The sequence below is a fragment of the Sceloporus occidentalis genome, unplaced genomic scaffold (genome assembly GCF_023333645.1).
Source record: "Sceloporus occidentalis isolate IW3139 unplaced genomic scaffold, rSceOcc1.0.p SCAF_2, whole genome shotgun sequence".
NCBI lineage: Eukaryota > Metazoa > Chordata > Lepidosauria > Squamata > Phrynosomatidae > Sceloporus > Sceloporus occidentalis.
Genome location: NW_028316982.1, coordinates 111,328,734 through 111,354,591, shown reverse-complemented (window position 1 = coordinate 111,354,591; position 25,858 = coordinate 111,328,734). Strand labels below are relative to the sequence as shown.

At 40.1% G+C, this 25,858-nt stretch overlaps 1 protein-coding gene across 7 annotated transcripts in view; it reads right to left on the bottom strand.

Annotated features, from left to right (window-relative positions):
* LDB3 (LIM domain binding 3) overlaps positions 1–25,858 on the bottom strand; it is a 191,317-nt gene that overhangs the window by 24,045 nt on the left and 141,414 nt on the right. For 4 of the 7 annotated variants that reach the window (XM_089510600.1, XM_089510599.1, XM_089510606.1 and 1 more), the window contains 4 exons: positions 17,021–17,056; positions 10,269–10,439; positions 8,072–8,119; positions 6,208–6,347 (listed from right to left, as the gene is read on the bottom strand). In XM_089510600.1, coding sequence (XP_089366726.1) covers positions 6,208–6,347; positions 8,072–8,119; positions 10,269–10,439; positions 17,021–17,056 — 395 coding nt within the window. The remainder of the gene's footprint in view (positions 1–6,207; positions 6,348–8,071; positions 8,120–10,268; positions 10,440–17,020; positions 17,057–25,858) is intronic. The other 3 variants (XM_089510602.1, XM_089510603.1, XM_089510604.1) reach the window with 3 other exon arrangements.

The following is a 25,858-nucleotide window of genomic DNA, read 5'->3' as shown; positions in this document are numbered from 1 at the left end:
TCTGGAGACCGCACCCCTCAGTAGCGGTGGCTGCTGGGAGAGGCCATGCTTTCAGAGTCCCATGCATGCAGCAGCTGCCACACAGAATTCTGAAGCCGGGGCGGGGGGGAAGAGGCAGTTTGACCACCTCCTGCACCAGGTAAGACTGACCCTAGTGGCTCCACTGAATGTATGTATGTTTGTACAGCTTTCAGCTTTTCAAGCAATAGTGGGTGTACCCCAGTCCTATACAAACATGCTTTTCAATTGATGTATTTGAATGTCCTGAGATGGCTGCCCAAGAGATGGCTATTTTCCTTAGAAGTAAATTAAAGAATCCTTTCCTGCAAGGGACTCTCAGGGTTTAGACTGGTCCTACCTACTCAGGCTGATCATACGTCTGTCCTTAGCTATAAAGGACTACCTTTCGGGGCTGTGAATCCCACAACAGAACCATGCATAAGGAACAAAAATTTTGTGTTACTTTATGGAAGACTTCTGTTTGAAGGGCTCTCTATTCCAAGGCTGCTGCCATACTACAGAATTATTGGAGTTTGACACTACTTTAACTGTCACGGCTCCCTCCTATGGAAACCTGGGGTTTACAATTTGTTGTGGCACCAGAGATCTCTAGCAGAGAAGCCTAAATATCTCACAAAAACTATAAATCCCAGAATTCCATAGCATTGAGCTATGACAGTTGAAGTGGTGTCAAACTGCATTAATTCTGTAGTGTAGATGTAGCCCAAGTTCCATTTAAAGATAAAGACTATAAAGGCCTTAAAGTTGCTCATCAATGATTAGTGCCCAGACAGCAAACTGCGTGCAGGTTACTTGGTAACAATCTTATATCATTTATTTCCAAATGTGCATGCAAGCATGTTTATATATGCATAGCTCAGTTCTGACAGCTGCCTGTGGCTCATCCTTCACAAGCTGTCATGTTATGAAACAGGAGGCCACATTCTGTGACCAGAAGCTCCTGGATTCTGGTTAATGTTTTAACACAGACAATAGTGTTGCTATTGATTGGATGACAAATGTCCTTGTTCTCCAAGCATTCCTGGGCTCAGCAGACAAACCATGGCTACAGAAGAGCCTCCAAGGGACACATTTCTGAAGTGCTCTTTCATAGCAGAACTTCCAGCTGTGGAGTTGTTTGTTTGTTTTGAATCATGTAAATTCTGAATCTGATAAACCCTAATTATGTATGCCCAGCTATGTTCAAGGGGTTTACTCTCAAAGCATAGGATTGCATCATAAATTGCTGTAGTGGGTCCTTGCTATCTGCTGAAGTTTGGTTCCTGCCCCTCTCGTGGATAACCAAATCCATAGATGCTCAAGTCCCATTATACACAATGGATAGTAAAATTGTGTCCCTTATATAATATGGCAAAATCAAAGTTTGCTTTTTGGATTTTTTGTTGTTGATGTTGTCACTCAGTATTGTCAAGCCATGCATGGTTGAATCCATGGATGCAGAAATCCATGGATACGGGGGGGGGGGGGGGGGGCAACTGTACTATGTCAAGAACTGCTATTTATTTAAACATGATGTATATGGGGTATTTACCTTCATAGAAAAAAATTGAAGGGCTGACTTTATGCATATAATAGACTGTATTAGGGGTGTTTATAGTGTTTCTCCTCTTAGAAAAATATTAGAATAATAGGGGGGGAGGGCACCCAGCACACCAGTGAAAAGGATTCTAGTATAGCCCATTCCTTTCCATGCTAGTTTTCTACTTTCAGAGGCTTTGTTGGTTTAATTTTGACAGGACATTAAACAAATTGATCGATTCCTGTTAATAGTCTTAAGGGAAGTCCATCCTGCCAGATCAGCACTCTGCTGCTTCTCTGCCATTTCATTATGATGCATGTGTAGATCAGGATTTAAACATCTAGCTGAAGAATCCATGCATGTATGCTGTGACCTGAGAGGGCCATTATCACAGAGTTGCCTGCTGTGTTTGAACTGGATGAGAGCTGAAACAACAGCCTAAACATAGTTCTCAGGGCTCTGAGAGTATTAAAAACTAGGACATCATGCCACCAGGTGACTGGAATGAGAAACTGCATCCTGTAATCCTATGATGTGTTGTTGTATGCCTTCAAGTTGTTTTTGACTTATGACAACCTTAAGGCAAACATATCATGGGGTTTTCTTTGCAAGATTTGTGCAGAGGAGGTTCACCATTGGCTTCGCCTGAGGTTAAGAGCATGTGACTTGCCCAAGGATGTAGGATATGGATTGACTGAACCAATTTCAGTCTGATTTCAGGCCAGAGTACAGTACTGAAATGGATTTGGTTACCCTGAATCATGATCTACTCCCAGTGAAAAGTGTGTGTGTGTGTGTGTGTGTGCGCTACTCTGATCGCTCTCTCTCTCCATCTGAAATTAAGCACCTACAAAGCAGCATAAGAGCTCTTATATGTAGTTGGTACCATTATGTGAGAGCTGGACAGTTAAGAAAAAAGATAACAGGAAAATCAATTCATTTGAGATGTGATGCTGGAGAAGAGTGCGGAGGCTACCCTGGACAGCCAAAAAGACAAACAAATGGATCCTAGATCAGATCAAGCCGGAGATCTCCCTGGAAGCCAAGATGATAAAACTGAGGCTGTTGTACTTTGGACAAATCGTGAGATGGCACAACTCATTAGAGAAAACAATAATGCTAGGAAAGGTGGAGGGGAGTAGAAAGAGAGGAAGGATGCATGCTAGATGGATGGACTCTACTAGGGAGGTCACGGACATGAGTTTGCAGGAACTAAGCAGAGCAGTGAAGGAGAGGGTTTTTTTTTAGAGATGTCTCATCCATAGGATCGTCATGGGTTGAGATCAACTCAAGGGCAGTTAACAACAACAAATCATGATAAGACTGCTGCAATGATATGGAAGAAAGCATTTTACAATATAAAATCTTGGGAGACAAGATTTATTTTATTTATTTCATTTGTATGCTGCCTTTCTCCCAGAGAGAACCCAAGGCAGTTGACAGGTAAAAATGTTGCTGGTCAGTGAGACAGGAGTGAGAGAGATGGACTATGGCCTGAAAGGAGCCTCCTATGTTTTTGATTCTGTCTGTTGGAAAGTAATGGCACATGTGCCATTTGAAGAATTATTGTTCAGGGGAGGGTAGACGCTTTGTTCCTGGAGGAGATGTACCTCCTGCCTTCTTTTCAAAGGATCCTTTAATCGTTTGGACTGTCCAGTCACAGATTCAATGGCACAAGTGATCTATTTGCATTCTATTGCTTTCAGTGAAATGTGCATTCATTTGACATGGTGGATTTAGTGGGGCTTACACCTCAGCAGTGGCGTCACTAGGAGTGGTGTCACGCGGTGCGGTAGCTCATGGTGTCACCCCCCATTGACCTCCTCCCATTTCACGCCATACATAATCCTTAGTAATGCTTTTTTGCACTAATGTTACTCATAAATCTTAATTCCCATATACCACTGAATGTAATGCTAGTAGTTGTAATATAAACAACTAGCAAAATTAAAATTATATCTTCACATTACAATATCATATGCACAACCTAAATGTATTTATATATACATAGTGATTTGGTTATAATTTGATGTTTTTAAAGAAAATTTAAAAATAATATTTAAAAAAAAATAATTCAAATTTTTATTTTTTTAAAAAATTAAAATTTTAATATTTGAAATTTTAATTTTAAAAATTTATCAGGCCTCTCCTTTCTCCTCCCCTTGAGCCTCACCCCACTCCCACCATCTCTTAAAGCATTTTAAAGGGAAGTAGATGAATGCCACAGCTCATTTCTATCAAAAGGTAGGTGTTTGAGGAGCAGCGGTGTCACCTGGTGTGGCTTAAACCCCCAACCTTAGTGACATCACTGCTCTTCAGTAAGTATGTAAGGGATAGCTGTTTTCGACTCTAATTCTGCAAGGTAGTAACCTAAAGCAAAATTCAACGAAATTCATGTTTCCTTCCTCAGGCAAAACAAAATTTCTTCAGGCGAACTAACAAGGTTGCAATAAAAGCGATAATTATTTGCCAGCAGGACTCTCCATGTTCTAATATCAACACAGACCTTTTGCCTTAGGAAAAGTAATTTAAAAAAATGGAGCTCAGCAGGTTTGATGAGACCAACACAATTTCTCATGAGAGTTTCCTCACATCCCTAATGTATGAAAGCTTGCAAGAATACATGAGATTTTAGGGAGATTAAATGGGGAGGAAAACCTATTCATGTACATGTAGTGAGGCAGAGAAGAAAAGGAAACAGGGAAATCCAGCTCTTGGTGGTCACCCAGTGGGTTTTTATGCTCTAAAGAAGAATGCAATCCTGATCTCCAGAGTTGTAGACCAATACTCAAACCATTACAGCATACTGACTCAATGTGGACTTGACCTTGTATATCTTACATCCCTATCAAAAACTCCAACTACTATGCCTCACTGGAATAAACCTACAAATGTGATATGTGAAATGACTCCCAACCTTAATTCATCGTTGTTCACAATTAGGTAGGATTGTGAATTCCAGCAACATCAGGGACTGCCTGAAGGAAGAGGCCCCTCCCTCCTCAACTGTCATCTCAGCCTCAGAGGGAGCCATCAGGCAGACCCAGCAACATCAAGGACTGCCTGAAGGAAGAGGCCCCTCCCTCCTCAACTGTCATCTCGGCCTCAGAGGGAGCCATCAGGCAGACCCAGCAACATCAGGGACTGCCTGAAGGAAGAGGCCCCTCCCTCCTCAACTGTCATCTCGGCCTCAGAGGGAGCCATCAGGCAGACCCAGCAACATCAGGGACTGCCTGAAGGAAGAGGCCCCTCCCTCCTCAACTGTCATCTCGGCCTCAGAGGGAGCCATCAGGCAGACCCAGCAACATCAGGGACTGCCTGAAGGAAGAGGCCCCTCCCTCCTCAACTGTCATCTTGGCCTCAGAGGGAGTCATCAGGCAGACCCAGCAACATCAGGGACTGCCTGAAGGAAGAGGCCCCTCCCTCCTCAACTGTCATCTCGGCCTCAGAGGGAGCCATCAGGCAGACCCAGCAACATCAGGGACTGCCTGAAGGAAGAGGCCCCTCCCTCCTCAACTGTCATCTTGGCCTCAGAGGGAGCCATCAGGCAGACCCAGCAACATCAGGGACTGCCTGAAGGAAGAGGCCCCTCCCTCCTCAACTGTCATCTCGGCCTCAGAGGGAGCCATCAGGCAGACCCAGCAACATCAGGGACTGCCTGAAGGAAGAGGCCCCTCCCTCCTAAACTGACATCTTGGCCTCAGAGGGAGCCATCAGGCAGACCCAGCAACATCTTGGACTGCCTGAAGGAAGAGGCCCCTCCCTCCTCAACTGTCATCTCGGCCTCAGAGGGAGCGATCAGGCAGACCCAGCAACATCTTGGACTGCCTGAAGGACGAGACTTCTCCCTCCTTTAACTGTATTTTGTATTGTATTACGATTTTACTGTACACCGCTATGATCATCGCGGAATAGCGGTCTATAAATAAAACATATTATTATTATTATTATTATTATTATTATTATTATTATACAGTGCGCCCTTGCTCTACGCGGCGGATCCGTTCCGGACTCCCCCGCGTAAAGCAAATTGCACACATGCTTGGGCCCCATTTAAATGAATGGGGCTCCTGCACGTGGTGGCGCGGTGGTGCACACACCATGGGTGCACGCCCCATTAGTCCCTATGGGATGCATGACCCTTCCTCCCTGCGTGACTTTCAGCATATGCTGAAAGCCACATATGATGCGAGCACACTTTAGTCTGTATAAGTGCTGTATTGGTGGATAATAGCCATTTGAATTATGTGTAGTGGAGTGGATCCCCTGTCATATACACATGGAACAATACTCATCTTTCCTTAAAGCATTTTTGCAGTATTTTCTCTAAATCAGGGGTTGAAAACATGCAACCTCCAGGGAGCATATGGCCCCAAGCTACTTTTCCATCTTCTCCCAGGCCTCCCAGACACATCCCTGCCATTTTTGCTTAAAATTGAGAATTATCCTCTAGGACAGTGAGTGAGGCTTACCTACACGCTGTTCTAGCCCCCTTCCACCTACTGTCTCCAAACCAAACTGACCTTCAATGTTTGTGTGGAGTGGTTGGTGTGGCTGTTGGAAGTCCCTAGAACCAGAAGATGGCTCTTGGACTTAGTCCACCCCTGCTCACTACTTTTTGATTTGATAAAAGACAGACTTACTTTAACCATTGGAAACATTCTTACCTGGCTGATAGACTGAGGGCCTTATGCTGGCAGTGGTGACAACTCTGGGTTTCGAAGCAGGAGCTGGGGCTTCGCTGTAGCCTGTGTAAGGAGCTGGGCCATGGGTAGCAGGCACTGAGGTATATGTTTGGCCTGGACTTCTAAAAGCAAAGCAAACCCATGAGCAAATCATTTGTACATCAGAAAATCAATGCTGATAAAACATCTGGAGAAGGATGACTTCCACAGCATATTGTCAGATACTACCTGAAAGTTCTAAATGATAGAATAGAATGATTATACTGTGAAAACTCAGTACCCTTAGCTTGTATTCCAGCATTTGTATTTTAAAGGACAGGTTTTAAAGATCCATTTAAGCCATTTAAGCCATAATGGAGCCAAATAGGATGTGCAAGCCTGCTATATAGACATCCTTTACCTAAGCCAAGGAAGCCAACACTAGAGAACACTCAGCTTCGAAAGGTAATCAGTAAAAACTGGTATTATGCAAGTCACCCACTGCATGTTTAATGGGGACAAATATATTTAGGAATTGTTCAGGTAGCACAGAAATATAACCAGGACATTTAAAAGTCATCACAATGTTTTGGAAATCTGGTAATATATAAAATATTTCTAGAGCATTTTAGAACAGCTAGGGAATCTACAGCAACAGGTCTATGGTCACGATTCCACTTCAGAAGGTTTTTGGCAAGAAATATCAACACTGTTGTTGTGGGCCTTCAAGTCATTTCTGACTTGTGCCTCTCCTGAGACAAACCTAAAATGGGTTTTCTTGGCAAGATTTGTGAAGAGGTGGTTTGACATTGCCTTCCTCTGAGGCTGAGAGAGTGTGACTTGCCTAAGCTCATCCAGTGGGTATCAATGGCTGAGCAGGAATTTGAATCCTGGTCTCCCATGGTCCCAATGCTACACTCAAACCACTATGCTACATTAGCTCAGGTCAATATCCATAGACTTATTATTCTAGGACTATTATTTTACCATTCTTCTTTTTAAAAAAGATATTAAATTAAATCAAATCTCTGATATGTTATCTGACTTTTAAAGACTGATGTTTTGAATCTGTTCTGGTGACAAACACCTTCTAAATGAGCCTGGTGTTTTTTCTGAGTTTGCAATGTGTATTGCAGAACATCAAATCAAATTATTATTGCAACACTACTATAAATAAAAGAATTATTTATTTTAATAAATGTTTCTAACTGCCTTCCTCGCATGGTAGCATACACAAAGAAATAAAGTACATCTAAATGATTATTTCCGATCACAGTATACAATTTTTAAATACATAATAACAGCAGATTATTTAACAAAGTAGGATAGGTTTTATAACATTTTTCTAAGCAAAACCAATCTGTTAAAAATTCTCAGTGGAGAGAAAAATAATACCATATAAAACCCAATATTATAACTTAGGTAAGAAAATACAAACGTCTAGCATTACAAAGAAATTAGGAATGCGGATTAGAATTTGTAATTATGAACAAAGAAGGTCCTGGAAAAAAGAAAAGGCACACTGCATCATTAATGAAAAGTTTTAGCAAAGCTGGCTGAGTCAACGGGGAGATATCATTCCGAATTTGAGCTGCAGAGAGTTAAAATAGTTGATGAATTGTTGGAAGAATATAGCATTAGAACCGATTATGTCAAAGAATAGCCTTCCCCCCTAAAAGCAACCATGATTAAATCTGTGACAGGTATCAGCAGGTCCAAGGAGCAAGTGAGTTTGAAAATTATTAGTCACCAGGAAAAGAAAACCATCACCAATTACAAAGGCGATTGTTTCATCAGATGGCAAATGGAAAAGCAATTCACTAGTTATTAGCATCTGCAGTCTGCATCTGTTATTAGCAATTTATACCTCTTTTTGGACTGGTAGGTGATGGAAGTGGAAGAATGTCGGTTGAAGCTAAAAGAGATAAAAGGTGTTTTTTTTCATGCAAAAGAAAATACATGTGAAATTTGAAGTAATCTGCTGTGAGAGAACCGGGAACCTTTGCACTCGTAAAAAAAGAATGAACAAGGTTTGTTAAATTTAGCAATATGGTCAGATATGCTAAAGTACCTGAAATCCATGATTTTCTTCCAAAGCTGTAATTTCAGCTGACACACTGAGTGAAAATTTATGCAGTATATTCTAGTTAGGAGGTGCAATGAAGTAGGGCATTTGCAGTCTGTGGGATATTAGTTCAAAGAATGGTTTTGATTTTTCACTTTTAGGATTCTGAGTAAATACGTACATGAAATGTGTTTGGGGGTGAACACAGCGCAAAACAGAGCAGGGAGTAAATCTTGGCTAGGCATGAAGCTACCTGAGCATGGCCTGGTCTGCTTAATCTCATATTTTCTTTGAATTCTATGACCAGTGGATTATAGTTTGAAGACACAATTCCCCTCCATATAGTCTAAGCTTTTTATACAAGCAGGATCATCCATTCCCCCTGTTTACTCTTCCTATGAATTGAGAAGGGGAATGTGGCCTGTAGGCCTCCTAGGAACCCAAAGAGGTCAAAACATGTTTGGAAAAGAAGAAACAATTGTGACATACTTTGTTCTCCATAGGCCATTTTGGGCCCAAGAGAAGTCTTTTTCCAGAAGGAATTGACCTGGAAGTTGCATTACAGGTCACTTTCTGTTGAAACAAAGGTCCTTTCCTGGGGCTAAAATGGTCCAGAGCAGGCCAGAAACATGTTGAATTAGTCCCATAATTCCCCTACAGGACATTGGAGGGAGAAATAATCCCCTCCGCCAAGGGATGTGGCCCTACATGGTTCCCTGAGATGGCCATTTCAATCCTCTAATCTGTATATTTGCTCACCTCCATCATAGATCAATCTGTTATCATTTGAACCACAAATATATTGCAAATGAAGATCAGGTTTGATCAACAAAGGTCCCAGAGGAGAGCTAGCAAACAAATGAAACAGCATTCTGCAAAGAAAGACAACTAACAACTTGCATCCTAGACTGTAAGGACTGATGGGAGCAATTCATAGGAGCTGCTTCAAAAAACATTTTCTTAGCAACAGTTCTGGAGAATTTGCCACCACCATCATCATTAAAGGTGTTTAGCCTTTAAATAGTACTTTGTATACACCATGTCTGGAATTTTTTCACCAATCCTGTTGCAGATGAAGAGTTGCGACAGAGTGAGTGAGAGTGAGGCTTCTCTAAGTAAGCCCAACTATTGTGCTTGAACCTTGGACTTCATAGTTAATACTCATAAGCATAGCACTGTATCATGAGGACTCTGAAATGGTCTAAGTGCTTGTCTTCAAGTAGAAAATTTTATCCAGTTTCTTTTGTGATAAGGGTTTATGAAAATTGTGAATTTCTTAATAAATTTGACAGAAAGAACTTGAGACGGGGGGGAGGGGGGAGAGACCCAGAATGTGGGACAGAGAGAAGCTTTGCCCACCAAAGTAGAAAACTTGTATGCTCAGCTCTTAAAAGGCTGGCTTTGAATCCCTGTATAGTCATTCATGTTTGTGGGACTGAACTATTAAATTCTCTTCCGCACCAGGTCAAAATCTACTTGTTTGCCCAGCCATTTTAAATTGGCTTATTAAGATGGCTGATGTGGACTACGTTATGGATTTTCTTGCCTTTAAAGTTGCCAAAAATGATGTTTTAATGTTTCTTTTTACTCTCTCTGGCCGGACTGTGATGCATCACACTGGCCCTAGTGGTCTCTTCCAACTCTAAGATTCTATGATTCTATGATTCTACAGATCGTGTTTGGGTTTTTCCTTACCTATCATATACTACCCTGGTATCATAAGATGAAGGGCAATGTATAAACTATTTTAAAATAAATAATAATAAATAATCAACAGTTTGGGAAGCACTTGATCATCATCATCACTTTACCAGGACTGTAGGGAGAAAACCTATGTACTCACAACTTGCTGCTTTTGAATTAACAATGTATTGCTGGAACTATCACTACTCACCCCTCTTTGTGGCATTCCTTCACTTTCTTTCCTTTTCATTCTCTTTTTCTGTCATATTGCACAAAACAAAGGAAATGGACAAAGCAAACAAGCACCAAGTATTACCTTTGACAACTAGATGAGATGGAGTCGTGCGCCGCTGAAGTGGCCATGGCTGATGACAGGCTCATCTGATGGGCAGCATTGTGAGCAGCAGTAGCAGGCTGGTTGGATGAAGCAGGTGGCATAGCAGAAGGAACACAGCTGGTAGACACTGGTGCATGCTCAACAGGGGTACTAATTAAAGTTAAATTGGATAAAACAAGGGGCATCTTTAAAAGCTGCATGTTTACAGAGCGCAACCATTTTGTCTAGGTACAAAAAGGTACATACAGAGACATAAGCAAAATTACTGGAGCAATTTTGAAGCAGAGCTTAAAGCATAAATGTTGACATTTGTTAGGCTTGGCCACAGTTAGATGAAATTACACAGCTAAAATGAAATTACTTAACCTTCTTGAGAAGAGATCCTTTTGAGTACAATTTTATATGTAGGAGCAAACAATTTCATAAAAAAAGGTTAACATGAATGAAAGGATGGTACACAGGACATAACAATAATAACAGAAAATAACAGCTGGAAAAGGCCAGCAATAATAACAGGGCATTCAAAAGGATTTAAGGCCCATATAATTCCTCCACACTCTTGCAGATCTGACCACTCTCAAGTGTTTTAAAGAACTATACAAACAATGTGACTAGATGTGAAAAGAATGATGACTTCAGGTTGTGTCTCTCTTATCTGGAATTCCAAAATATTCCAAAAACCAATTTTTTTCATGAGTGGCTGAGATAATGACACCTTTGCCTTTGACAGTTCAAAGTACACAAACTTTGTTTCATGCACAAAATTATTAAAAATATTGCATAAAATTATTTTCAGGCTATATGTATACGATGTATATGAAATATACACGGATTTTGTGTTTAGATTTGGGTTGGAAATACAGGTATGCAAATACAGATAGTCTGAAATCCTATATATATATATATATATATATATATATAAAATTCAAAATATTTCTAGTCCCAAACATTTCAGATAAGGGAGATTCAACTTCTATATTTTAAACAACGTTAACCTCTAAGAAGATCCAAACTTTGTCACCTCTCTTCTGCAGCCACATCACTGTAGCAAGCTCTCACCCTCAACATCCTTCTCAAAGACTCAGGAATCGCCAAACAGATATTTTGGACTCCTGCTCAATTCCCTATGTACCCTCCCTCTGGACACTAAACTGAGGTTCAACATATGTATCATTCAATTTACAAAAAGAAAGAAAGAAAGAGAAAAAGAGTGAATCTTATTGTTTTGTTCCTATTAAATCTATTTTATGTTAATCTTTCTCTACAGCAAGTGTGAGAATCATGGGGCTGTTCAGATGTTGTTGGACTACAAGTTCGAGTAACTTCAGCCAGTATAGCCAAAAGTGAGAAATAGTGGGAGTTCCCATTCAGTTGCATATAGAGGGCAAAATATTCCCATCTTTGCATAAAGAATTGTGAACCCACATATAGGTTTGCATAGGGAAATTAATTTATACAAACAGAACCTTGGTTGGATAAAATCTGAAGCCATCTTACTTTCCATTCACATACTCTTACAATCCCTGATGTCTACTTTCAGTAGCTATAACGTAGGACATTTTCCCCTACATGATCAAGGTTGCTTTTGATCACAAAATGGCCTCTGAAACCAATCAACCCTTAACTCTACTTTCAGGAAATCTTGCCCATAGCAGCTATCTACTACAGAACACCAGTATGCTCCATTGATTTTCTGAAGTATGCCTTAGGTCAGTATTTCTCAACTGTTGATCCTCCAGAAGTTTTGGAATTCAGCTTCCAGAAATCCCAACCAACATGGCTGAACGTTAACTATTCTGGGAGTTGGTCCTCCTAAAATGACCATAAGTTGGGAGCCACTGATTTAGATTATACCTGTTGCACAATGGTAGGTATTGGAGGTGGGAGAGAGGAGGTTAAGAGAAGGAAAGAAAGGGAAAGAAAGAGAAGCAATAGAAAAAAAAATAGTGTGTAAATCACTGGAGAATCATAGAAATGATATTCAAATACCTCCAACTAAAGATGTTCAAAATATTATTTCAAAAGATTGCAATTTTCTTTGAGCAGACACTAAGTAAACTGTCCCAGTATAATACTTGAATTTATTTCTATGCCCTAATTAGTTGTAAATAATTATTTTGTGTATGAAGGATCTATCAACAGCAGAGTGAAATTTCAGAAAAGGTGAACCACCCCTGCTCCCCGCTGGGCATAAGAATGTTATTTATCAATTCTCCTTTCACTGTTTAACAGCGAATACAATCTTTAAAACTCATCTGGTGTATCCATTTTAAAAGAAACCTATGGCCGTTAGAAATGCCACTTAGTTGTTGCAATATAGGGCTGATATGTTTTGTGGAATGTTAAATTCAAAGTACATACACATGGATACAGCTAAGGTTGGAATTAAAACACTATAACTTGAGCATCAGAAAACAGTATTTAGAAATCTTTGGTGACCAATAGACAACTACAAAACCATTCTTTTCACAGCAATAAAGAAATAGTACAGTAATTATTACTGGTGCACTGTAAATTGTGTGAGCCATTGCATATATACTACATAAAGTTTTTTGTAATAATTTAATACCTTACATGGCAAATGTAAACAGTTGTGCTGGTGGCTTACACAGAGAAAAGCATCAGGCATTTGCATTACCCTTCCATTTGCTTTTTTCTTTAAATAGGCCAGTTCACACATCACTATTGCTTTATGACTGCAACATCAACTGATGACCTCTATGGGTGAATGAACCATCATAGATCTATACCAGAGATGTGTAAATCACTGAATATTTTCTAGCTCCAAGTGTTTTCGGTGGAATCAATAACATAGTGAACTGCAACCTATTAAGTACTACCTGAGAAATGAGAAATTATTTAATATGCAGGCTTGTGTAAACCAGGAAAATATTTTAGAGCATCCTTTGAGTCCATCAGCCTTACTGGGTTTCAGATTTATAAAGAGAAATCTAAGTCTTTCAACATATAGCATCAGACAGACAAACACAATACAGATGAAATACCATCTAAGGCAACACCATCCTGATGAAATACATATGCAGGCTGATGGAAAGACTTTAATGGTATTCTTATAAAGCATTAAACCGTCCAGCAGATGTTAAGGCAAAATGTTTTTTCAAACTGTTTTTAAATCACACAAAATGCACATTAAACCACTTAAGCAGTAAGTAGAGAGCACACTCTTCCCATGGAGAATAACACCTGGACAGATTGTGATTCTTTAAAAAAGAACACACAATGGAAGTTGTGGTTACTCTCCTCTAAGAAATACACAAAGTGGCATTTGCACCTGTACCTTGAACAGAATTTGGAACTTGGCAAACACTGGCACACAATAACTGCAGACTGCATGTTGACTTGGAGCTAATTTGGAAATGCCTTTGATCTTCGCAGGTTAATTCGGGATTTATTCCAAGGTACATGTGCATGGTAAGAGTGAGGTTTTCTGCAGTATAAATCTGGAACTTGATTGCCTGGACTGGCTACAGTTCCAGTATGTATTCATTTCGTTAAGTATATTTTTATTTCCCTATAGATTTTAATATTAATTGAATCATTCCTTGCATCTGTGAGAACTGAAACACATTCCTGGAGCTCACACGCTCTATACTGCAAGTTCCATTTACTTCCACAGAAGGAAAAGAACCACTATCATTCTTATAAAGATAAAACTGTGCCCTCCACTTAAATGAAATAAGAACTCTCCAAAGGGAATTAGGGTGTCAGTATTTGCTTATTTAATCCTTGCATACAAAAATGAAAAAATTCAACTGCTTTCTCTCTCCTGGGCGAAATTATGAACTTTTGCACATGTTGATGTTGCTGTTTTTGTTTTTTTACATTTGAGGATTTTTGGGCAAAATTTCCATGAAGGTTTTCATGTGGAAATAAGCAATTTGTTTTTGCACAAAATATGTTTTTGCATAACATATTGCATGCAAAATAACAGGGGCTTTTGGGCATAAAATATAACTTTTATGTTTCTGCTGCTGATGGCAAATACAAGTGCTATCTATTCTCATATAGGGATGAAAAATCTCACAGTTGTTGAAAGTTTTCTCTGCCCCCCCTTCCTCCCCAGTGTGGCTTAACTCAATGAGATACTCACAGAACTCACAAAATCTCACAGAACCTTGGGAGGCCATTGTTTTAGTTCTGCCAGTGTTGGCATCTGTGTTGCAAGACTTTGGAAGATGCCAAACACTTGACGTCACATATTGTGCCTTATGAGGTGTACCTGCAGGGCTGCGTGACAGAGAATATAATGGTGCATGGTGCATGACACAACATTTTTTAAAAAACCACATATTTAACTATCATGAACCAAGTGGTGTGAGCAGGGTGCGAAAAACTAGCCAAGAAAGTAGCTGGAACATTAAGCGCATAGATCTACATGCTCACTAAGTAAAGGCACATCCAGACTGCTTGAAAAGTCTCAGATTTTATTCCTGTTCTTTTCAATTTTATACTGGGTTAAAACAAATTGACCTGGGGAAACAATATTAAAAGTCTCTGATTGTACCAGGAGCTGACAGAAAATATTCTGGGATAAACAAAATGTGTATGTATTTCCAAAATTAAGTAAGAAAAAACAGGAACAAAATCTGGGACTTTCCAGACTTTTAAACCAGTCTGAGCTCACCCTTAATCTACTATAGGATCTTGGCCTTCGCTGTAATCCAGAAGCAAGCTTCAGCAGGCACTGCAATGCTCATCCAGAAATAGCTTGATGATTTTTTTTAAAATGTGAATCCTCATCCCCATTTAGGACCAGCAGTTTCTGAGTACAGTGGTCTCTGCTGGGATTTGGTTCCAGGATCCCCTGTGGATGTCAACATCTATGGATGCTCAAATTCCATTAAATGCAATGGCACAGTGAAATGGTGTCCCTTACATAAAATTGCAAAATCAAGGTTTGCGTTTGGAATTTATATTATTTTTAATATTTTCAAGCCATGGCTGGTTGAATCTGTGGATAAAAAATCTATGGATACAGAGGGCTGACTGTATAACTTATTACATGGGAATAGAGTGCTCCCAACTTCCATGGCTCAAAATGCATGGGCCAAAAGAATTGGCTTCTGGCTGCTTTGGGGGTGTGGCGTTCAGATGATGCACACCCCCAAAGTAGTTGGAAGCTGCTTTGACACCATGATCTGGTCCTTTGGACAGGATTAAAAAAGGACCCTGGTGGTGGCTGGTTTAGGACTGTGGTGACAGCCTGTTTTGGAAGCGGGCCATGTGGTTGCCATGGTCTCAGCACAATCACAGTGCAATTGTGGCTGAAGCATCCTCCGGCTGCTCCTGGTGTGGCATCTGTTTGCTTCCATGTGCCAGGACCTGCATTTAAGGATGCAATCCACCAAGCTTCATTGCTATCCAAGCTCTGTTAATTCTATGTATGCAGTGCGGGAGGTTGGGAGGAAGAGTTTAATGATTGAGTTTCTCCTTAAAATGGGGAATAATCAGGAAATTTGAAGACGTTAGGTGTCCAAATGAAGTTCTGGTACTGAAAAGCATTTTGCATGATTTGAACTGTCAGAGAAGAGGTTTGTAGCAGCAGACCTTATCCTTTATAAGTTTACTTTAGAGTTATTTGTGTTACTATTGTGAATTCACATGTTGTTATACCTGAGAGCATGCCATTTTTCAATGGCACAAAATATTTATTACTGAAGTCCAAAGAACTCAGATGAGAAATAAAATGGCCATTAGCTTAGTTCCAATGGTCATGCTTGCTGGGGATAATATGAGTTGTAGTCCATTATATCTGAAAAGTGCCAGGTTGAAGGAGGCTAGTCTGCCCAGTGTCAGATTAGGTAGCTTCTACAGAAAAATTCTCATGCATCTCTTGTGCATCATGTTCTGCAAGCTCTTGACCAAATCCGTGGGCAAAAAGGAACACGTGTTTGGAATTAGTTTCCATTTTCATGAAGGAGCTTTTCTGTGAGCAGAAGATGACTTCTGCTTGTTAGAAGCGCACCTTTGGATCCAACCCACAACTTAGGAATTTACACATCAGCTAACCGGAAGGTCTCAGTACTGAAAAGGAGAGATTATACTGTAGATAGAGCATAATTGTGAGATACAAATAGAAGAGATGTGTGCCAAATGTGGTTAAATTACACAACAGCAACCAAACCAACTGCACTTCAATAGCAGTTCATAACCTAACAAAGAATAAAATGGAGAAATGGGTGTAGACAATCCTATTACCTAGACTTCACTGGTGCAATTTTAGAACAGAAATTAGAATTCAGTATTAGAGGAGAATCATTCGATTACCTAGCAGAAAACTTTTAGAAAAAGGTAAATGTAAAACATAAAACAGTATCTATAGCCCAGTAGTCAAGCCGAATTATGTTCATTTGAAATTCTGACATCCATCCTGATGGAAATAGAGATCCATCTAGACCTCAATAGCTGTGGGGGTGAGAGGCAGACACTTTCCATATGTAAGAAAAAATTTCAGGTAAAATAATCAACAATGATCATCAGTATGTACTGTCATGGAACACATAAATCAAATGTTCCTCAATCCAGAATGAAAGTAGGATTGAGCCCGATATAACCCACAACAAACTATGTAAGTTTAAAATTTAGTAATCAGTTGCAGTTAAAAGCACATAATTATTCATTAGATATCTTCACTATGAATCTGAGGGTGGACTATGACTGAAGCAATCTTCTGTAACAAACAGGACTGTGAAATACACAACACACATTACCTGTTATCAGATGATTCAGCAACCTTTTTCTTGCCACTGTGGAAGGAGTGGAATACAATATGAATAAAATCAGCAAATGTTCCCATGATGAGGGGGGGATTGATTAGTTTAAAAATTCATGGCAAGTTTGAGGAGCTGATAAAGCAGAGGGCTGACTGGCATCTTCCACGCACAGAAAAAGGACTCATTAAGAATGTGTGAGGAAGCAAGTTAAAACATTGCATCATGTGTGTTTCCATACAAACATAAGCCTAGTTCTCATTGATGTGGTGGTATACCTAGGTCTGCTTCTCCCGCTTCTGAGAGAAGGTAGAGACTCACATGATTCAATGCTTCTCCATAAAATAAATGAAGATGCATAGGTTGAGTCATTCACTTAGAAAACTAGCATGTCAGGGAGAAAGCTAGGCTTGATTAGATCCCCTCTGGCTTGACATATAGTTTTTCTACATGGAAGGCTGAGGGTGTTTTTTCCCCATTAAAGAAAATCTAGTAAGCAAGTCCCCATCTATAGTCTCAAACTGGGACAGTACAAGTCAAAATACTCTGGGAATAGCCTGGAGTATTCAGGTCCTGGAACTGCCCTGACATCTCTCCATTACCTGGGACCCTACATTGTGACGCTGGGCAGCCGTTCGCAAATGTGTCCCACAGTACCAACCACCACAGTGAGTCACTCACTCTGAGGTCAGAATGAGCTGCCTAGCGTTGGGCATTTCGTTCTGACCTCTGAGTGAGTAACTCAACATGATGGTGGCCACACTGGGTAGTACAGCAGGATATGTTGCAAACAGCTTCCAGATATCACAATGGAGGGCTTCAGATTTTCTGGGAAGATCAAGAGCAAATTGTGAGGTTTTTAAAAAACATTTTAAGGTGGGTATACAGTGGGTTTGGTGCTGAACTGGCCAGGGGTCATCTGGACTGTTTGCACCAGAACCAGGATTTGGGTTATGCATTGTCTGGACTCCCTGCAGAAAAGATGAGGGAGGGAGACATTTTATTTGGCCCATGCAGACAACTCCCATGGGGTAACATAGTGCAGAAATCTACAATGCATAGTGCACTGAAATTTAAAGTGCAATCAAGGATGGGAGAGGGAGAGGAAATGGCAGCCAGATCCTATGACCTTCTGGGCTTGCATTGGCAGGATGACAGGTATATGGGTAAGTCCTTTTTTCCTAGGAGTGGGTCTTTTTTTCTGCTTGCTTTCAACTGAAGGTAAATAAATTAATTTCAGAGCTGGCTTAATTCCTCCCACCCCATTGGTCTGGTAACATATTAGGAGAATGAATGCTGATCCTAACCATCTCTCTGTCACTCTCTAGCATGCCCCTAGCATGCTTCCCATTTCCCAATACTGAAACCATGATGGTAATCCATTTAGAGCCAAACCTCACCTATCAGGTGGTGAACAATGGAATATGATATTGTTCAATGGAACAAGAGATAAAACCCTGGAATCCAAACAGTGAATGTTTTATTTGTTGTTTATGATGCTATACTTAATAATCCAGGTAACATAAAAGTATTTGAAAAACAAGTGCAAGTAAGCACAACACTTGCATTTTTAAAAACATGTTGATCAGGGAATAGCAACTGCCAGAGGCTGAACGATCACATTACCCCTGGAAGATCCTAGAAAATCATATCCCAGTGTATGGACACTGTGCTTCCACATCCTTGTTTTTTTTAAAAAAGAAATCATTCACACACATGGGGGAGGTTGGAGGGGATTTTTGCTATGCTTTTTGGGTGCCTCTGGACTGTTTTAGGCTGAGGAGAAGCCTATTTTGTTTTAGCAATAAACCAAATCAGAATTGAATCGCCAATTTCATTATTAAATGTTTAAAAAATCAGCATAAAATAGCCTAAGGGAGGGGGCTCAAAACATGAAGAAATTGATCCTCCATATCCCCTAAAAGGTTCTGGGGTGGTTTGCAATATTTTTTTTCCCTTTTGTAATAAATGAAAGAAACAGGGAGGACAGGGGCTTGGAGAGGAATGAAAGCAGCTCATGAGCAGCACTTTACCCACCCCTGATTTAAACCTTTTGTTTCAATAATTGTCATTCTTTAAAAAAACAAGAGAATTGATCTTCTTTTACCTAGGCGGGGAAAAACACTTTTGCAAAGCCCAATATAGTAAGTACTAGTACTGTACTATCAAGATATTACATAATATGGATGCAATTCTTTGCTAATTTTTTACAAAGTAAGAAGTAATTTTAGCAATTTTCTTCTTGCTGTGAGAAAGTCATCAAAGACTGTGCAGTGTTACTGGGCTATTTGTAGTCTGAGACTTATCCTGTGCAAAATTTAGGCCATTTATGTGTGTGTGTGTGTATGTGTGCCCGCGTGCAGAAAACAGCATTTATTACATAGGAAACAGCACTTTCTTCACACAAAACAGTATCTCTGTACAGAAATGCAAACAGCTAACACCTATGAGAACCTCCATTTAGATTCCGCAGGGATAATGCCCAACTGGGGAGACAATAACCACTGATTTACAAATTACCAAGTCTCTCCCAAAATTTTAATTTTTTAAGAAATAAATTTAAACACAAAGCTGCTGTTTGGGAGCTCTGGTGCATGAGGTCAGATGCATGACAATAAACCATGGAGCATGATACTCCCACCTGAAAGCACTTTTAATCTGGAGTATGATTCCACCAAAAGGTAATCAGGATAAGAAATTATCAGAAGAATTTAAAAAATGCAGCAATTTAAAACATTTTCAGTCTGCCCACGGGCCAAGTTCCCATTCTAGCAGAGGAAATATCCATGTTTCAGGGTAATGGGGAATTTATAAATGTGTGGCGATATTAACTTCTTCATTGGGACTACTTTTGGAATGGGTTGGGATTTGTGTTCAAGGCAGATATATCAATCAGTCCCAAACCTATGAGGCAGAAAATCTGAACCCAGAATACACTTCCTCTGTTGTAAAGCTACAATAAACTACATGGAATATAGTTTATTGTAGGCATGTGAAATATTGATTTCATTTGTAAGGTCCTATACAAAACTGTGATCGGATTAAAATAGATGCTCGGTGGTGTGTGACCGTGTGTTAGAAAAGTAGTCTGTGAATAAAAATAATTGTTAAATTATATAGCAAGAATCAAAGGGCATGCAAGTACTAAAGTATCACACCCATTCAGCTTGAAAATTTTGAAGCATAGTTTATTTCCAATATAGCCAAATTTACAGCAAATAAAGCAAATGATCCAGACCAAAGACAAGACCAGAGATTAGGCTTCTAGCAGCATTAGGCCTCTACAATTATTGTAAAAGAAAAGCAAAAACCTTGCATTTTGTAATAACTGCAGTGTAGATCCATCTACCTATTTCTCCTATGCCAAGGTAATTTTTATCCTCTCACATGGATCTATTTTCAGTATAAGATATATCCTTCCACAACTGATTTTTGAGCCTTGCTGGCCTTAATTTGAATTCAGAATCTGGTGAGTGGAATTTCACTCACCCACCTTACACTTTTTCTGGAGCAAAATGGGTTAGTTTTTCCCCAGTTCATCCTTATCTTGCAATTGACAAACTGATCCACAGAGGTGGACACCCTTCCATAACCCGAGCTTGGAAAATTAGTTCTTTTACTATAGTATCTAGAATTTCCCAGCTACTAATCATTCTGGCTGGGAGATTCTGGGATGTATAGTTTTCTTTTTGGAAGGTAAATTTTCCAATAGAAATGTAATTCTTTAGTAATTTCATTCTTGAGATAGCAATGAGGAATTTTGGCAATTCTCTTCCCACTGCAAGAATGTCTTTGAGAACTATGCATTTTGAATGCAGTCCACAGGCTTATTCTGTGCAAAATTCAGGTGATAATTTTTGTGTGTGCAGAAAACAGCATTTTCTGTGTTTTTCTCATGTAGAAAATGTTATTTTCTGCCCAAAAAAACCACATGTGAATTTTGAGTAAAATAAGCCCTGAACTGTGAAGATTCTCAGCTGTATGAAACTTCCCTTATCAGAGTTTAACAAAACTCTGGAAACGTGTTTTTCAAACATTTTCAAATATTCTTTCCATTCTTATTTTCTAAGCTTTGACCAGAATACAGAGGGAAAGGAATTCAGGAAGATAACATATTATTTCCTTCATCCAGAAGGAGCCTCCCCTGAAACTAAGGCCCCATACAGACAGGCCAAAATAAAGCTGCTTCAGGTCACTTTGGAGGTATGCTGTTTAAATGATGCATGTGTCCTAAGAGTACGGAGGTTGTGCCAAAGCTGCGCTCCAGTCCTTAGGATTGGAGTGTGGCTTTGGTGCAGCTTCCAGCCTCTTAGGAGATATACATCATTTAAAAAGCATACCTCCAAAGTGACCCGAAGCAGCTTTAATTTGACCTGTCTGTATGGGACCTTAGATATGCTGTTTAAATGACACAAACATCTTAAGAGGCCTGAAGGTGCACCAAAGCTGTGATCCAGTCCTTAGGACTGGAATGTGGCTTTGGCACAGCTTCTGGCCTCTTAGGACACATGCATTATTTAAACAGCCTATTTCCAAAGTGACCCGAAGCAGCTTTATTTTGGCCTGTCTGTACGAGCCTTTAGTTCATTTTTTTATATGAAAGAGTCCTTTCGCCTGCATAATGAATACTGAGGATAGACAACACTAAGCAAACAAGACAGCCACTTTATTGTTGTTGTGTTCCAAGTTATCTCCAACTTATGGTGACTCAAGGTGAACCTATCATGAGGTTTTCTTGGCGAGATTTGCTCAGAGCAGGTTTGCCATTGTCTTCCTGAGGCAATGCCTGAGGCCAAGAGAATGTGACATGCACAAGGTCACCCTTTCCAGACATCCACACTGGGTGATACCAACATTGGAAGTGCCACTGATTTAAGCATGAGTTTTGCTGGATTTCAATCCACTTCTTCAAATGCACTGATGGAAAGTAATGTGAATCCTTACCCACTCTGCTCTCACCTCCACAACTACGTATCTGTCCTGATAAGCCATTATATTGTATTCCCCAGTGCACCTGAAGAAGTGGATTGAAATCCACAAAAGCTCAGGCTGAAATAAATCAGTGAGTCTTAAACATTCTGCTACATTCCTTCTTTCCTCCCTCCTGCTGTCTGTTTAATCGTGGCATAATGACAACTGAAAGCTAGGATGGTATAGTTGTTTGAGTCTTGGACTAGGACTCTGGGAGACCAGACTTTAAATCTCTGCTCGGACATAGAAATGCCCAGTGAATGTCAGCCTTAAAGGGAGGAAGAGCAAATCTCATCTGAATAAATCTTGCCAGGAACACCCTGACATAGGGTCACCATAAATAAGAGTCAGTTTGAAGATGCACAACTTTATTAGATTAACTGCTCTGTATGCTAGTTATCTAAGGCTGCTGCCACACTGCAGAATTAATGTAGCTTGACACTGCTTTAATTATCATGGCACCATCCTATGGAATCCTTGAATTTATAGTTTGTTGTGGCATCGAGCTCTCTGAAAGAGAAGGCCAAATATCTCACAAAACTACAAATCTCAGGTTTCTATAGCATTGTGCCATGGCAGTTAAAATGGTGTCAAACTGCATTATTTCTGCAGTGCAGATGTAGTCAGAGTCATCCCTTCAAACTCTAGAGAGAATTTTACCATACACTATTCAATTTCAGTTAAAAGCAGGTGACTGGTACAGTTCTCCTCCCATAAAAATGTTCCAGGAGACTAGATCCACTGAGTTCACCCAGTTGTAATTTACCACGTGTCTGTATTCACCCACCATCTTGCAAAGGAGAAAAGTGACTGTGTGAATCCTATCAAAAGCATTCACTTACATTTCTGAATCAAGGGAGCTACTGAATGATGACGGCATGGGAGTTGTTACAAATTAAGTGAGAGATAATGATATGAAATAAGGGGAAAACAAAGTTTCTTACAGCAACACAGGAGAGGAACAGAGACAGGTTCATGTGAAGAAGAAACAACCAGTGAGCTCAATAAACTACTTTGAATTCTAAACAATTCAGAATAATTTTTCTTGTTGCTCTAGCATTGGGATATTTTGCACAGACTAGTTTTCATATATGAGCAAATGGAAAGAAGCAAAGTTTTCTGACTGCATCCCAGCTGGTTAGGCCTGCAGCAAGAGAGCCTCTGGAGAAATCCAGGGCCATTTGACATACAAATGTTCATCACTTGATTACTAAGACATAAAATAATAACTTAGGTCTGCAAATGAGCCGTGACAAAACAGTCGCTGTGGGCAGAACTCCTGCATCACCTCAAAGACAATGCTTCTTAACAGAGCCAGTTCACACATTGAACGTATTATCAGACTTGCATATATGAATCAGCCTGTTTTGGCTACAGCCTGTCTACATGTTATATTTCATGCCACCTCTTCTCTGTTTGATTAAGGACTGGGTTTTTTTCTTCCTCCTTGGTTGTTCACCAGGACTACAATTTGCAAAGTGGAGGAAGATTATAACTAATATCTAACAGACATTCCAGATCTGAGGCTATGGGTACGTATCTACATTGCATTTACCATGGCATTTGATCTTATGCTAAATAAATCTAGAATACAGTAGGCCAAACTGTTTTTGGTGATCAACAAAGAAGTCTGGGTCTTGACGGACATTATTTTGGGAGTCTGATATGAGAAAGCGAGGGAGTTTTAGATAGGACAGTTTTCTTCAGTTAGGAAGCAACAATTAGCATGTTGTTATATGTGCAGTCATTCTACACATTATTCGGAAAGGGATGGCAAAATGTTGGACTGTACAATTGTATACAAAGGGCTCTTGTATCATCTTTGAGAGTAAGTGAAAGAGAAAAGTTGGTAGCATCAAGAAGTAAACTGAAGCCTAGAAAAGCTCATGCTACCAACTTCTCTTTCAGTTTGTCTCAAACGTGATACAAGAGCCCTTTGCACACTGATTTTCCAGACTAACATAGCTATGTCTTTGAGTTCTGTACAATTATAGTCTGTAATGGTAAAATACATAAAAGTGCTGGCTTAGTTACCATTTTGCATAATGTGAAGAATGGCTTTTAAAAAATAGAGTAAGGGGCAGAAAGATTAGCAGTTCTTGCTAAAATGAATTGCATTTCCTTTACTACTAAATTAGCTTGCATGGCTAACATAGGAGAAATGATTTCTGTTCAAAAGCATCCTGGTTAGTGCAGATGGAAAGATAGCTTGAAAACAAACTTTGGCAGGAGGCTAATATAAAATCACATGCCAACAGCCAGTCATATAAAGTCACTCAAACATTGCCACCGCGAGAGCTTCATTTCCACACCATTCATTTATTTGCTCAGGGCTGTGTGCTCTTTGTTTTTGGTCATGGTTTTTCAAATGAAAAATTCTACTCCAGTTCTAACTTATTCACAAATTTTGCTCTCACACAAACAGATGGCAGCATATTTTCTAATTTTGGTAATTTATTCTTCTTCCATTAGTCATGGAGAAATTCTTGATGGATTTGAATATGGATTTGATATCTGATTATGAAGATGCAGTACTTAATTTATCTTCTCATTTTGATTTTATAAATTTCCTGTAAGTTTTTAACAAAATTACTGCTGTAAAATATGAGATAGATTTAATTTTTCTTAAAAAGTGTCTTATGATTATGAATTTCATGCCCAGTCCTAAATTCTATGCCTTTCCTATACTTGCATAAAATGTGGAATGCACACAGCTCTGAATGTAACATTAAGAAAAATGAAAGCATTGACCATGGGAAGCCAACTAAGAGGACATATCTATACCACAAATTTAAAATGGAGTCATTCCATCTCCCTATTGAACTCTGGGGACTGTTGTTCTGCAAAGAGGTACTAGAGATTGTCAACAGAGAATTCCAAGCACTTCATCAAATTATCATTGCTCAGGCATTATTTTAAGAAACTACAGCCTTGTTTGCTTGGACAAAAAACCCTGTGCTCATCCCTATACGGGAGCAGTCTGTTTCCATGGTGCACTGTGACTTCCAGTGTAATACTATGGGTTTCCCTGATTAATGTGATTTTGCTCCAGTTAGCAAGGTCATGGGAAGCCCGTGTTCTGCCTAAACCCCAGGATTAGTGCAGTGGTTTGTGGCATGTGAAAAGCTTGATCAGGACCAATTTGGGCTGGCCAGCTGTTCACATGCCAAGCACCATGCCATACCGTTTCCCTGCACTGAGCAGCATAGGGAAAGAGGATGACCTGTCTGCAGAGTCTCAGCTGCTGCACTCTTTACCTGCTGGAGTACCTTGGACAGGCCTCTCAGCACACTGCCACTTCTTCAGGGCTGGGTTTGCCTGTGTGAACAATGAGGAGACAGAGCAGAGGGACACTTCCATCACATGGTGGGGACATCAATGGGTCCCTCTACCTATGTCCTGATTGATCTCATGGGTAAGCCCATGCTCTGGAGGAACAAGGGTACACTGGGAGGTCTGTCCATGGAGCCAGGGGATGGGGCAGCAGTGCCAATGCAGTGGCAGCCTGGCCAGCCCATACAGACAAAACTACTCATTGGTTGCATGGTTGATCCCATGCTCCAGAGAAGTGGTGATACACCGGGAGGTCAGTCTACAGAGCTCCTGCATGTAAGGGATGTGGCAGCAGTGGTTCTGGGGACAAGGGGTGGGTCAGCTATGTCAATGCAGCGAGAGCCTGGCCGGCCCATGCAGACAACACGGCATCACCACAATGAGTTTTGCTCAGTACATGTGGCTGCTTCATGACCAATCTGGGGTCAAATCTGGACCATAGTGCTCTGCACTAACGCTGGATTTACTAGACAATTCAGGCAAGGCTTCAGACTCTATGATCCCCTGCAACATGACTAGTTATGCCAGTGAGGA